We start from the raw sequence: 13,226 nt of genomic DNA on the forward strand, positions 1-13,226 counted from the left end.
ACAATTCTTAAATGGCATTTTTCTTCAGAAAGGTAATGAAATAATGATGAATGAGATAAAGAGGCACGCAAAATGTAAATTATTGAAAAATTTTTCATTTCTATTATATGTAATAAGAAGGATGTAGCAAAATAAAAAAAATATAGAATATGATATATTAATTTTATATTAAATTACTAATCATTGTATATCAACTTTATGCAAAATTTCGAGAGATCGATTCTATACAAATTCTACAAATATAAAATTTAATACAAATAAATGAACAAGAAAGTAGATTGAAATAGATAAAGATACGAGTCTCTCAGAAGCTAAACTAATCAATTTTATATTTTATAAATTGTTTAATTTTAATACTAGTAAATTAAAGAATTTACAAGTAAAGTTGAAAAATTTTACTTATAAAAAATATTATAGGTATAATTTATAAATAAAATAAACATACCAAGACTTACTTTTGATTTAATATTCCATATCTACGATCAGGTTCTTCTCCAAATTTTCTCTTTTTTTCATCAGATTTCGTTCATCAAATTATTCATTAATATGCTCTCCAATTGACATATGTGAATAGCATTGAATACGTCGATCAACCTAAATACTATAAATCATCACTGAGATGATGTAGTTAAAATTTTATGGCATACAAAAATTTAGAAAGAAAAAACTTGGATACGATAAATGTCTCTAACATCGATAACAAACTTTTCTATGTTTAACAGCATAACCGTATATAAATAAAAGCGGAATATAAAAATATAAAATATTGCACAGAATAAGCAAATGTTTTGCAAAATTCTACTTTTATCAATTATGAGATTACAATCGGTTACGCGTACGTATCATTGGCATGAAACTTATGATTTAAAAGAAATAATGTATTTTTATACAGGATTAAATTCTATATAATGTGTATTTTTATGAAAACATTATATGAGTCATTAAATGTTATTAAATATTGTAATTTATTATTGGTTGTTAAAAAATGTATATTCTAATATAACAGAGAAAATATTTCGTTTAATTATAAATTATATAAAAGACGTTAATGCATCTAAATATACAAAAAATACAAATCTAAATATACAAATATAAAGAACGAATTTATATTGAATTTATATTAAATTTCGAGTATATAAATATAATGAAATTTTTGTGCTTGCGTCAATTAGTGTCATTGCAAACATTTGTTATTTGTATTAAATATAAATCCTATGTTTTTTACGAATAAAGTTTCTTATTTTTATCTAATTAATTTTTCAACTTGTCGTACGTAGCAAATTTAGATATGCAACTGATGTCCTCATGATCTGAAAAATGTGTAATTGTATATTCCATAACAATTCGAAATATTGAGTTATTAAAAGATTTAAATTTTTTTGTATTGTTAACGAATAAAATATCTTACACACTTACAGCACCAAAGCTGTTAAGAGATAGATCCATAAATTTTCCCGCGGTGATTTTAATAGGTATACTAGATACCGCGATTATTAAAATAAGACCGTGAGCAGTTTTGTGAGGAATGCGATACCAATCAAGAGTAGAAGAAGTAATATACACTTTTATGCTCTGTAATCGATAACAGATCAGTGATTCTTATCACTTTTATTAAATACTTGATTAATACCTGATCTGTAAGAACCTGACCGATGAAGCACAGTATAAAAATATTAAAGGTAAACGTTAAAAGAACTGTAGTGTAGATTACAATTGGCATCATGCCATTATCTCCCCATTCCTATATAACGCGTATTATAAATATATTCTCTAGCGTTAATTAAATATGTATGTATATATATTTAGATTTACATCGATATTTATTTATAAAGTTGTCTGGCATACCGTTATTATATAATAACCAAGAATACATAAGAGAAATGTGGATCCAATTACTTCTACCAGACATGTATATTGCAAAATTTTTTCTATTTCTTTCAAAAAGCTAGAATAATAATATTAATATATACATATATAAAAATATCAATTTTATTAATTTTGTATTTCTATTTTTTTACAAAACAGAATAATAAAAATTTCTCTCAATTTAATAATTATATTACCTCTTAATCCTGATATGTTGCCTTACGATAGCTGCCAATTTTCGATTGGTATTTTTATCGGGAAATTGTTCGATCTGTGTAAGATCTTCCATTCTGGTGATAAGAATCTTTAATTGGCCACAGGCATGCAACACCAAGAGTGCTGCAAGACTGCAAGCACCGCTGGTTACCGAATATTGCACGAATCCAGAGAGAAGCTGTATGATGAAAATGATTTCATAAGCCGGCGTTTTCTGCGGGTCGATGAACAGGTAATAGCCATCGAATGGTAACGGTCTAATTGTCACGTTCTGCGGTGTAACAATGACCCCGCGTGATAATGGTAGGATCGTACGATACGAGAATCCGCTACCATACATGAAGGTCACGCAAAGAATCGCCAGACTGCGACCGATTTTTGAATTGTCCACCATAATCCTGCGATCATCCTTTATTGAATTTACTTTCTTCCAGTCTTCTTCAATGTGTCTAATGCAGTCCTTAAGTCGTTTGCCTTGATAAATCAACGCAATGTGTTTGAGTATGGTCATCAATATGTTACACATAGGTCCGATCACTTTTAGGCGACGATACATATTCAATTCTTTAAAAAATATCTTCAGCCCACCTGACACGAAAACGACATATAGTAGGGCTTGGCATAAAATCCTGAGCAGATTTATTTTGATGATCTTGAACGCAGATGGAGTACTATGTGATGGCCACACGCCAATTAAATTTAAGACACCGCGCGTCACTTGTACTGTGCGCTTAATGTCATCATGATGAAAAGTATTTATATGTGTGACTTGACGATCCATTTGATCGCGATGTTGCTAGTAAACTAATCGCATCGTCATGAAGCTGAAAACTCAAGCGATGATGCGCTTGCGTCTTTGACGGAAACGGAAGTAGAGAGGGATCGGTAGCATAGACAGTGATTATTCTTTGTTGTATATCATGGAAAAATTACGAACGTTGGGGATGTTTTTATTCGAAGAAGGAAATACGTGACAGGAAGTCTAAACTTCAAGGAAGTTTCAACTTTAGAAAGCAGTAAATGCGAGAAAGTAGAGAGAAAAAAATAGCAAGCTCTCTGTAGGAAAAAATGGCAGGCAAATGTATTGATCATTTGATGACAATGTATGTTCAATTGTTCTGCATGTATTTAATGACTATTTTACTGTCAACATTAAAACATATAGGATCATATTAACAACAATTGCGATATAAAATATGTGATACGATAATTCATAATTATTACATTAAAAAAAATATTTTGTGTAATAATTTATATTAATTTCTGTGTTTTTACCAATTTTTTTAAATGAAAAATTAAAAATGAAAAATTAAATTAAATATATATTAATGATATATAATGTATCATCCTATAAGTAGAATACATTCGAACCCGTGAGAAAACATTTAGTATTTTTTGAAAAATATTTAAGGATTTGCATTTGTAATAAGAAAATGTTGTTTCCATTTTATATAATATTTTTACTATTTTTCTCTATTAAATAATTAATAATTCTATTGAAGGATTTATAAAGAATCTAAAAGGAAATCAAGCTCTTTGTACATATAATCGTATATACATATTGAAAATTAGTTATTCCATTACTTTTCGAATAAGATTTAAGTATGTAACAGCCGTTTTAACGACCTAAAATATAATATATTATACATGTTGCATGATTTTTGTGTAAAATTAACTTTTTTAAAAAGTTTAATTCTTTTATAAAACGTTGAATCTTCATAAATCGGTACTTTATTAAAAAAATTATTAATAAAGAGATTGAGTTTATAATAATGTTTGCGATACATATATGTATATTGTTAATCACTGCGATATATATGTATATTGTTAATCATTTTTTATTAGTAAACCTATTACTTACATCACCGAATGTTTTGATAGAAAGATCGATAAACTTTCCGGCTTTTAATTTTGTAGGAATATTCGACATGGCTATGACTAAAATCAGTGACCGTGCTTTTGCATCCGGAAGACGGTACCAAGCCAATGTACACGCTGTTAGTGCCAATTTTTCTCCCTATTTTTATTAAAATATATCAAATAAATAAAATTAAATAAAAATAAATAAAACTAATAATTGGAAAAAAAGATTAACGTCTCACTTTTTGGCGTCACACAGCTATGCTATTGTAATGAATCCGTATAATATAATAAACATACCTCTACAGAGAGTTGTTCACCGATAAAACAAAAAATAAAAATGTTGAATCCAATTGATGTCAATAGAACGAGATATGAAAACATAGCTATAACATTTTGATCTTCCCACTCCTATATAAAGTCAAAAACTTTATATATGTATATATATACATATATTTAAATATATATATATATATATATATATGTGTATATATAAATATGTATATATAAATATGTATATATAAATTTAACGTACGTAATTACAATTTTACAAATAATAAAACACATATTTTATACAAATGTAAAATCGTGTGATCTTTTTATGTAATTATTTAGGCGCACCGTAAGAATATCGTGTCCTAAAAGGCATGCGATCATTGTACATCCCATCACTTCTAACAGGCTCGTGTATTGCAAAGTATTCTGCACCAATTGTAAGAAACTATAAAGGGATGCGCGCAAGGTATAGATTTTTATCAGGAAGCTTTGTTGACCTAATATATTAGAAAAGATCATAAAAAACTAATAAAATAAAAAAATTAATTATTCATGAAAAATTTAATTGATTTAAGAAAATTTATTTTCATGGAAAATTTAGTTGATTAAGGAAATTTCGCAAATTTCCATATAAATAAGTAAACTGAAGAAGATAGATATTGCAAAACTTACTTTCGCATCCTGGTCTGATGTTCCACAATCGCGGCCAGCCTATTATTCAGATTTTTTTCTTCGGGTTCGTTTATCAAATTGTTCATTAACATCATTAATATTTTCAACTGCGCGCATAGATGCATAGCAAAGAGAGCAGCGAGACTGCAAATGGCTACTGTGATGGTATATTTTATAAATCCGGAAAAAAACTGTATGAAAAACATAATTTCGTAGGCGGGACTGATCTGCCCGTCAAAAAAGATGAAATAGCTCGGACATGGCAAGTGCCTGATCGTAATATTTTGATGGTTAATGGATTTTCCCTTGCTCAATGGCACTACCGTTCGGAAGTACAAGCCGGAAGAATACATAAATATACCACATAAGAGGAGCAAACGTCTCGCGGTCCTAGTTCTGTAAATCATAGAGTCACGAGCGCTTGAATTTGCGACATTTTGCCAATCGTCCCTGACATACATCAAGCAATTTCTCATTTGATTCTGACCAAACACCAGACTGCTGTACTTGAGCACTGCTAATATCGTGAACATCACGGACGATATAAGTTTCAGTCTGACGCGTGTACGTTTTTCGATGAGAATTACGTACAAGATTGTCGGAATTAACTCACAACCGAGGAGTAAATAGCAACTCAGGATGAGCAAGATCCTGCAGAGATTTTCGAAAAACGATGGCTCGGTCTCCATGCACGGCCAGATACCCAATAGATGAAAAACAAAACGATTTAGTTGCATACTATATTTTATATCGTTTTTGTAATTTTTATTCACGAACATTTTTGAATTTTTATTAAATATTTTTGTGTACACGACGTTATCTAGCACGATTTTATCATTCCAAACGTGATGATGTAATGACGAAACGCATGCTTTTCCATCACTGATTCGATGAGCTATCGTTTAGTCTGAATATAACTCGATGTAAGTGCGCTTGCGTTCCGAGCGATTGACAAGTCATGTCAATCGAATGGATAATAATGAGTGTTTAAAATTCTTGAGAAAGCGTAGTAAAGTTTGAAAATGAAATGAATAATCGAATGAAATGAGAATTGAGACATTTTTCTGTAAAATTTATTCTTATCTGTCAACGGTTCATTGACTTTCGTAGTTATTGATAATGTAATTATATTTCACAAATAGAACATTCTTTTTTTAGAAAAAATATTGGAAAATATTCTCAACATTTTGCAGAGAAGTATTAGCCATAATACACAATTTTGCACAAACCCTTGTGTAAAATCGTCATCGCTATGCAGTATCATTAAGAAAAGTATCATAAAAAATATATTTGAACAGCTAAGATATTCTACATTCTAATTTCTTAAATCTTATATATGTAGATGTACTTTTTTATACACAAAATGTGATATCGAGAAATATGTTAATTATTTCATCACAGTTTTGATAAATAAAATTCAAACGCTCGTTTTTTATGCTTTGGAATATTAAAATATATGCATTAAATTTCAAAAAATTATATAAACGGTATTTACTTATTTATTATTTCCAATTATTTTCAATGAATAATTAAGTTATAGATTGGAAAGAATAAATACATTTGGTAAAATTATATATGAAAAACAAACTTTAATTAAATATGTTGTTATTATTATATATAAGTTAGTTGAATATTATTACCTTTTATATCACTGAATGTTTTAAGACAAATCGATGATTTTCACTACAGACATCTTGGTTAGTAGAATCATCCGTCTTAGATATGATTATCAGCAGCACTATTCTGTAAGCTTTTTCAAAAGATGTCACTTGAAATCGCAAGATACAGTTATAGTTATTACTTCTTATCAGTATATATATATATATATATATATATATATATATATATATTTAAAATTTTTAAATTTGATTATTGATTTAAATTTTCTGCTGTTTTAAAAATAAAAAGCGATAAATATTTTGTTCTTTTACATTGAAAATCAATGTTCTTGCATAAAAGAAAGAGTTTTACACAAATTTACGAAACCATAATTTCTTTTATAGAAAATAATTGATTATATTCTAATTTCTCTCATAAAAAATAATAAATTATATTTTAATTATACGAAATTTTATTCGGCAGATTGTCAATTTAAATAAAACAAAAAAAAATACACACTTTTATTCATCAACATTCATTTACTGATAATAAATAGGAAAGTTGTCATATATAATTTTATTTTTTTTTATTAACTTACTATTACCAAAATTATAGTATCGTGTTCATTACAAAATACTTTTTATATTGATATATTTTTGAGACAGAATAATATTCTATACAGAATATAATATTATTTATACATCGTACACATTAAATTTTTTTTCAGTATTTAATACATATATTTTGATCCTCAAAATAAAATGATTTTATCGATACACATATAGCCTACATAATAATTTCCATTTAATTAAGATATTTATTCGGTTATACTTCGTAGCATATTAAAATATGCACCAGCTGTTTTCATTATCTAAAACATATACTTATATGTTGATCCTTCTAATTCATTTTTTATTTGTGAAGAAACATTAATAAAGTGCAAAACGTTTCTTAAAATTGAGATATATCAATTTTGATTTATGAGAATATAGTATAAGAATATATTTAAATTGTAGTAGAATGGATAATTACATATTCTATATAAATCTTTTCAAAAAATTATTTGCAAATATCTAATGCACAAAAATTTTATCCAAATCTTTGCAAACAAATACGCTGGAAAAAAATTAGAATTATCTTACTTGGCCGAATGTTTTAAGTGACAAATCTATGAGTTTCCCAGCGGAGATCTTGGTCGGCGTATTAGACATGATCATCAGCAATACGACACTACGTGCTTTTCTGCTCGGAAGACGATACCATTCAAGTTCGCAAGATGTAGTAGCTACTTGCTCCGCCTGTCATTAATATTATTGCATAACAAAAGAAATTATTTTAAAATATTCTTTACGAAAAATAATGCAAAATATTATATATTTCCAATTTTTTTTATGAGATAAAGTTTATTTTCAGCATGAGAAATTTTGATTCAATTTTGTTCATAGAAACATAAATATATTGTGGAATATAAATTTAATTATTTATAGTTGATTATTTTATAGATGCATTACATTGTCCAGCATAAATGTCAAAAATATTAGTACAGGTTAACGTATACCTGTACAGTGAGCTGTTCACCGGTGTAACAAAATACAAAAATGTGAATCGTCACGTTCGTAAGACATAATAAATAAGTACATACACCTGCTGTATTATTACTTTGCCATTCCTATAAATAAGATATCTATACAAATATCATATATTGTCATATATTCGTTGAACAAGTATTTTGCTTAATCGCAAAATTTATATGAAAATATCTTTTTATATAAAAATATCTTTTCATAAAAGACTAAATTTTACTTAAAATATATGACTATTTAGAGTTTGAAAGTGAAATTATTAGTTATCAATAAATCTTTTAAATTTGTATCGCATATGCGATTCATTTTTTTATACTGAAATCAATTGACAAATTTACAAACCATTAACATGAGATACACCAGAACACATATAGTTATCGTATTTGCCATTATTTCCATTAAACATACATGATGCAAAGTATGCTGCACCAAACGCAAAAAACTGAAATGTTATTACTGATGATAGCAAACATTACGATACGGAAAAATAGAGCTAGCTATCAATCGCAAAAAAATATAAAATTTGTGATATTGAAGATTGGTGAAACACACAAACTCACTTGTGTACTCTTATTTGATGCTCAACTAATTCAGCTAATTTGTCATCCACTTCGTATCCCGCTCGCCACTGTTTGTCGACGAGTTTCTTCATTAAATTTATTAATATTTTTAACTGACCGCAAGCATGGACCACAAAGATAGCCGTAAAACCACATGTGCCCGTCGCGATCGAGGCCGAAATTAAGCCAGATAGACACTGGATCACGAACAGTATTTCGTAAGTGGGGCTGACTTGCACGTCGATCGAAAAATAATAACCCGGACATGCCAAAAGCCTGATTGTGATATTTTCCTCGGTGACGAACGTTCCCTGGGATAACGGCAGAATCGTTCGAAAGGTGAGAGCACCACCGTACATGAGAACACTGCAAAACGCGACTAGTCGTCTTCCGGTCCTGGCGGAGGTGAGCATCATGCTGCGCGCATCAGCATTAATAATGTTTCTCCAATCGTCTTCAACGTGCTTCAAGCATTGCCTGATTTGATCGTCGCGAAATATGAAGATGCCATATTGACCAGCTGCCATAAAGTTATAGAGGAGAACAGGGATTATTTGAAGTCGAGCACGCGTTGTTTCCTCCATTATCCAATAAAAGATAGCGGGTATCAGATCACAAGAAAGAAAAATGTAAGAGAAAGAGATTAATAGGAGTTTATAAAATTTCTTGCAAATGGATTTTTCTCTACCGATAGAAGGCCAAACACCGAGCGCTCGCATAATATTGCGAGTTGGTTGCGTAATGTATATAATATTGTAATAGCAATCATCCTTGCCTGACATCTTTCTATATAGTTTGCAGAATACTGTATGATACACTTAAACTTCATTCAATACGTAGTTTCCTATGAGTAATGCGGAATCTACGCGCGAGCTAAATCTCGACTGATTATTGAAGAGAGAAGAGTTGATCATAGGATAAACTCGCTTGCGCTTGCGCGCATTAAAAATTCAAATGTTTCCTAAGGAAGAGAGACAGTAGCGATGAAGTTTGTGAATATAATTGTTCGAGGGATGAGACTATCTACTATAGAAAGTATTCTTATCTACGTGTCTTTTGTAGCAATGCGTTCATTGTCCTTTGTATTTAACAACTAGGAAAATGATCATGTTAATCTTATATATTCCTATCCTAACATATACTGTTTCAATTTCGATTGCGAGGTAATAATTTTGATTACATTAAATATTTTAATTTATACGTTTTGATATTAATTAATTTTTTTTAAATTTGTAACAAAAAATAAATAAAAAATAAGATATATTATTTATTTTTTTTATATAAATAAAAAATATGTGTTAATAAATAATATAAATTCTTCAATAAAATTTGTATAAATTAATGATTAAATATATGTGATAAGTATTTTATATATTTATATAGCACATTAAAATTTATTCGATTTATGTATACTATTGATTCATACAATATATAATTAATATATCAAGTATATATAGTTTCATAACATCATAATCTCGATTATTAAAATTTAAACATTTACTCGATTACACTTCGGAGCATATTAAAATATGCTCCAGAACTTTTTATTACCTAAAATATATTTAATTGATTCATTGTTTTAATTAATTCTTATTATTACATAAGTTATATTATAATTATAAATAAATATTCAAAATTAAAATATCCATAAATATTGCACAATGCATTCCACACAAAAATTTTAACTAACAGTTATATATATAATATATATATGTATAAACATAAAATAATTTATTATATATTATTTGCACAAATAATACGTTGAAACGAATAAAATTTTATAAAAAATTTTAATTTACTTTAATTTTTTGCAACTTTATATATTAATTTAAATATTTCAATTTTTTTTACTTACATCACCAAATGTCTTGAGTGATAAATCGGCAAATTTTCCAGCGGAGAGCTTGGTTGGTGTATTAGACATAATCATCAATAATATAACGCTGCGTGCTGTCCTGTTCGGAAGACGATACCACTCGAGTTCGCAGGATTCAATGGACACCTTTTCTGCCTATCGTTGATTTATCACACATACACGTAGTATTGCCCACAAAATTTGTTTTCATCAAATTTTTATTTGCTATTTCAAAGATAGTGCAACACACATTTTTTCTATTTATTTTCTTTATATTTTTAGTAAAAAATTTCCATAGAAATATAGTATTTTCAAATATAAAAATTTGCGTAAAATATTTTTTCAAAATTAAAAGTGAAATTTTATTTATTTTTTTAATAAGTAAATTATATTTTAATTGTAGAATACTGAATTTTATTATTAACTTCATTATGTTATGAACTTCATTATGTTTATTTGTCCTAAAGATCGAGCATATTAATATTCATTAAACATACCTGACCGGTAAGCTGTTCACCGGTATAACAAAATATAAACATATGAACTACCACGTTCATAATGCATAATAAATAAGTGCATAAAATTGCTATATTTTTACTTTGCCAATCCTATAAATATAAGTATATAACACATTGTGATTATTGTAGCTAGTTGCAAATTTTTAAATAACTTTTTGTTAAAATATGCATCTTTACATGAAAATTTGAAATTAGTATCAATCAAAAATCAGAATTTTAAATTAAAAAGTAATTATTCAATTTTTGTCTATTTTATATGTAGGCTAGTAAGTCATATTCGAATGATCGTGCATCAGTTTCACAGGAAATTAATTTTTTTTTAAATTAATTAATGTGTATAGAGTATGCATTTTTCTCAATTTATACCAAGTAAATGTATATACATCTTAATTATTCCAGATTTAATTTTAATATCCTTCACACCTTGTAAAAGCATAGACGAGAAAAATAGCTTTTTTTTATTTAATATAATTTTTTTTGTAAAATTGATAACTATTTACGTATGACTCTTATTGATTTGCGAAATTTCAGATTGGTTTGCGTGCTTTACATTTAGATCCTTATTAACCTTTTTAATTTGTAATTTTAGTTTTATATTTTTATATATTAATTTTTTTGTTAAAATTAATTGAACAACTTACGAACCAATATCATGAAATATAATAAAAGACAGATGGTTATCGTATTCACCATAATTTCTATCAAATATATTTCTTGCAAAGTATGCTGTACCAATTTTAAAAAACTGAAATGCAATTATCAGTGAAAAATTAACATTGTCTGTATCAATGAAAAAAAGAATAATAAAAAAAGTGAATTATTAAAAAATGGTAATTGAACAACAAATTTAGTATTAATAGATATACATAGTTAATTAATATTTCAAATTAATCAATTAATTGGAAGTGCAAATAAAGTTTGAAAATTGCAACCTTACCTGCGCATTCTTATTTGATGCTTAACTATTTGAGCTAACTTCTTATCTACTTCATGCTCCTCTTGCCACGATTCTTGCACAAGACTTCTCATCAAACTGATTAAGATCTTCAATTGACCGCAAGCATGTACTACGAAAATTGCTGTAAGGCCACATGCACTTATTACGACCGAAACCATAATAAAACCTGTTAAACACTGAATTGTAAAGATTATCTCATAAACGGGGCTGACATAGACGTCGAAAGAAAAAAAGTAACCCGGACAGGCTAAAGGTTTTATTGTAATGTTTTGATCGGTGACGGTTTTTCCTTGGGATAATGGCAAGATAGTTCGAAATGTAAAAGCACCAGTATACATGAAAATTCCGCAAATTGTAGCCAGGCGCTTGCCCATCTTCGCGGATTTCAACATAATGTTACGCATATCCACATTAATAATATTCTCCCAATCTTCCTCGATGTGCTTCAAGCACCGTTTGAGCTGGTCACGGCGAAATATAAAGATGCCGTATTGACTGACAGACATAATGTCATAGAGAAGGAGAGGAATCGTTTGGAGTCGAATACGCGTTGATTTCTCCATCAGCCAAAAAAGAATACCAGGTATAAGATCGCAGGAAAGAAAAGTGTAGCTGATACAAATTAGCAGAAAGTTGCAAGCTTGCAAACGCATGGATCTTTCTCTATCGTTAGAAGGCCAGACACCGAGAGCTCGCATAATATTGCGAGTTGGTTGCGTGATGTATATGATATTGTGGTGACAATCCTCTTTGCCTGGCATTTTTCTATGTACTTCGCAAAATGTTTTATAATGTGCTTAAACTTCATTCGATAAGTAGTTTCTCACGAGTAATGCGGAATCTATGCGAATTGAATCTCGACTGATCGTCGAAGAGAAAAAAGTTGAGCATAAGATAAACTCGCTTGCGCTTGCGCGCATTAAAAATTCAAATGTTACGTGAAGAAGAGAGACAGTAGCTAGATGAAGTTTGCGAATACAATTGTTCGAGGGACGAGACTATCTGCCATGGAAATTATTCTTATTGTGTGCGAACGCGTTCATTGCTCTTTGTAATAATTAAATGATCACATTTATCTCTTTGTATCTTTCTATATCGTAACTATAATTTTAGTAATATAATTGTATAGCAATTTCAATTCCGATCAAGATGTAATTTCATTTTGTTAAATATTTTGATTCATATATTCTGATATCAATTAATATTTTTTTAAATAGTAAAAAAAATAAGATGTTACTCATTTCTGATATAAATAAAAAATAT

The 13,226-nt window shown here is 28.4% G+C and overlaps 4 protein-coding genes across 4 annotated transcripts; all 4 read right to left on the reverse strand.

The window, feature by feature from the left end:
* Positions 1 to 1,247: 1,247 nt before the first annotated feature.
* LOC105252263 (odorant receptor 43a) lies at positions 1,248 to 3,183 on the reverse strand. Its single transcript, XM_020027838.2, has 5 exons — positions 2,064 to 3,183; positions 1,846 to 1,945; positions 1,631 to 1,741; positions 1,417 to 1,572; positions 1,248 to 1,310 (listed from the first exon to the last, which is right to left on the reverse strand). The coding sequence occupies exons 1-5, from the start codon at positions 2,861 to 2,863 to the stop codon at positions 1,260 to 1,262; spliced, it is 1,218 nt and encodes a 405-aa protein (XP_019883397.2). The 5' UTR covers positions 2,864 to 3,183; the 3' UTR covers positions 1,248 to 1,259.
* Positions 3,184 to 3,615: 432 nt separating this feature from the next.
* LOC105252264 lies at positions 3,616 to 5,640 on the reverse strand. Its single transcript, XM_011259569.3, has 5 exons — positions 4,891 to 5,640; positions 4,564 to 4,663; positions 4,243 to 4,353; positions 3,944 to 4,099; positions 3,616 to 3,708 (listed from the first exon to the last, which is right to left on the reverse strand). Exons 1-5 carry the CDS (start codon positions 5,625 to 5,627, stop codon positions 3,655 to 3,657), a joined length of 1,158 nt encoding a protein of 385 aa, XP_011257871.3. The 5' UTR covers positions 5,628 to 5,640; the 3' UTR covers positions 3,616 to 3,654.
* A 1,666-nt stretch (positions 5,641 to 7,306) lies between these two features.
* LOC105252265 (odorant receptor 4-like) lies at positions 7,307 to 9,260 on the reverse strand. Its single transcript, XM_020027821.2, has 5 exons — positions 8,633 to 9,260; positions 8,415 to 8,514; positions 8,048 to 8,158; positions 7,632 to 7,787; positions 7,307 to 7,360 (listed from the first exon to the last, which is right to left on the reverse strand). Exons 1-5 carry the CDS (start codon positions 9,214 to 9,216, stop codon positions 7,307 to 7,309), a joined length of 1,005 nt encoding a protein of 334 aa, XP_019883380.2. The 5' UTR covers positions 9,217 to 9,260.
* An 869-nt stretch (positions 9,261 to 10,129) lies between these two features.
* LOC105252266 lies at positions 10,130 to 12,792 on the reverse strand. The gene is made up of 5 exons (XM_025409594.1): positions 12,292 to 12,792; positions 11,943 to 12,129; positions 11,696 to 11,750; positions 10,488 to 10,643; positions 10,130 to 10,183 (listed from the first exon to the last, which is right to left on the reverse strand). Exons 1-5 carry the CDS (start codon positions 12,722 to 12,724, stop codon positions 10,130 to 10,132), a joined length of 885 nt encoding a protein of 294 aa, XP_025265379.1. The 5' UTR covers positions 12,725 to 12,792.
* Positions 12,793 to 13,226: the final 434 nt, after the last annotated feature.

Source organism: Camponotus floridanus, unplaced genomic scaffold (genome assembly GCF_003227725.1).
Source record: "Camponotus floridanus strain SB8 unplaced genomic scaffold, Cflo_v7.5 scaffold27, whole genome shotgun sequence".
NCBI classification, from domain to species: domain Eukaryota; kingdom Metazoa; phylum Arthropoda; class Insecta; order Hymenoptera; family Formicidae; genus Camponotus; species Camponotus floridanus.

What these genes read in the sequence shown, in the direction of transcription:
- LOC105252263 (XM_020027838.2), bottom strand. Translation starts at nt 2,863, where the DNA reads ATGGATCGTCAAGTCACACATATAAATACTTTTCATCATGATGACATT. An exon ending in CAACATATCAGGATTAAGAG is followed by an intron (nt 1,946 to 2,063) that starts GTAATATAATTA and finishes TTATTATTCTAG; the next exon opens with CTTTTTGAAAGAAATAGAAA. An exon ending in GTCAGGTTCTTACAGATCAG is followed by an intron (nt 1,573 to 1,630) that starts GTATTAATCAAG and finishes TATCGATTACAG; the next exon opens with AGCATAAAAGTGTATATTAC.
- LOC105252264 (XM_011259569.3), bottom strand. Translation starts at nt 5,627, where the DNA reads ATGCAACTAAATCGTTTTGTTTTTCATCTATTGGGTATCTGGCCGTGC. An exon ending in TAGGACACGATATTCTTACG is followed by an intron (nt 4,354 to 4,563) that starts GTGCGCCTAAAT and finishes GACTTTATATAG; the next exon opens with GAGTGGGAAGATCAAAATGT. An exon ending in GTGAACAACTCTCTGTAGAG is followed by an intron (nt 4,100 to 4,242) that starts GTATGTTTATTA and finishes TAATAAAAATAG; the next exon opens with GGAGAAAAATTGGCACTAAC.
- LOC105252265 (XM_020027821.2), bottom strand. Translation starts at nt 9,216, where the DNA reads ATGGAGGAAACAACGCGTGCTCGACTTCAAATAATCCCTGTTCTCCTC. An exon ending in GTGAACAGCTCACTGTACAG is followed by an intron (nt 7,788 to 8,047) that starts GTATACGTTAAC and finishes TATTAATGACAG; the next exon opens with GCGGAGCAAGTAGCTACTAC. An exon ending in CACTTAAAACATTCGGCCAA is followed by an intron (nt 7,361 to 7,631) that starts GTAAGATAATTC and finishes TATATGTTTTAG; the next exon opens with ATAATGAAAACAGCTGGTGC.
- LOC105252266 (XM_025409594.1), bottom strand. Translation starts at nt 12,724, where the DNA reads ATGCCAGGCAAAGAGGATTGTCACCACAATATCATATACATCACGCAA. An exon ending in CGGAATTTTCATGTATACTG is followed by an intron (nt 12,130 to 12,291) that starts GTGCTTTTACAT and finishes AGTGTTTAACAG; the next exon opens with GTTTTATTATGGTTTCGGTC. An exon ending in TATATTTGATAGAAATTATG is followed by an intron (nt 10,644 to 11,695) that starts GTGAATACGATA and finishes AATCAACGATAG; the next exon opens with GCAGAAAAGGTGTCCATTGA.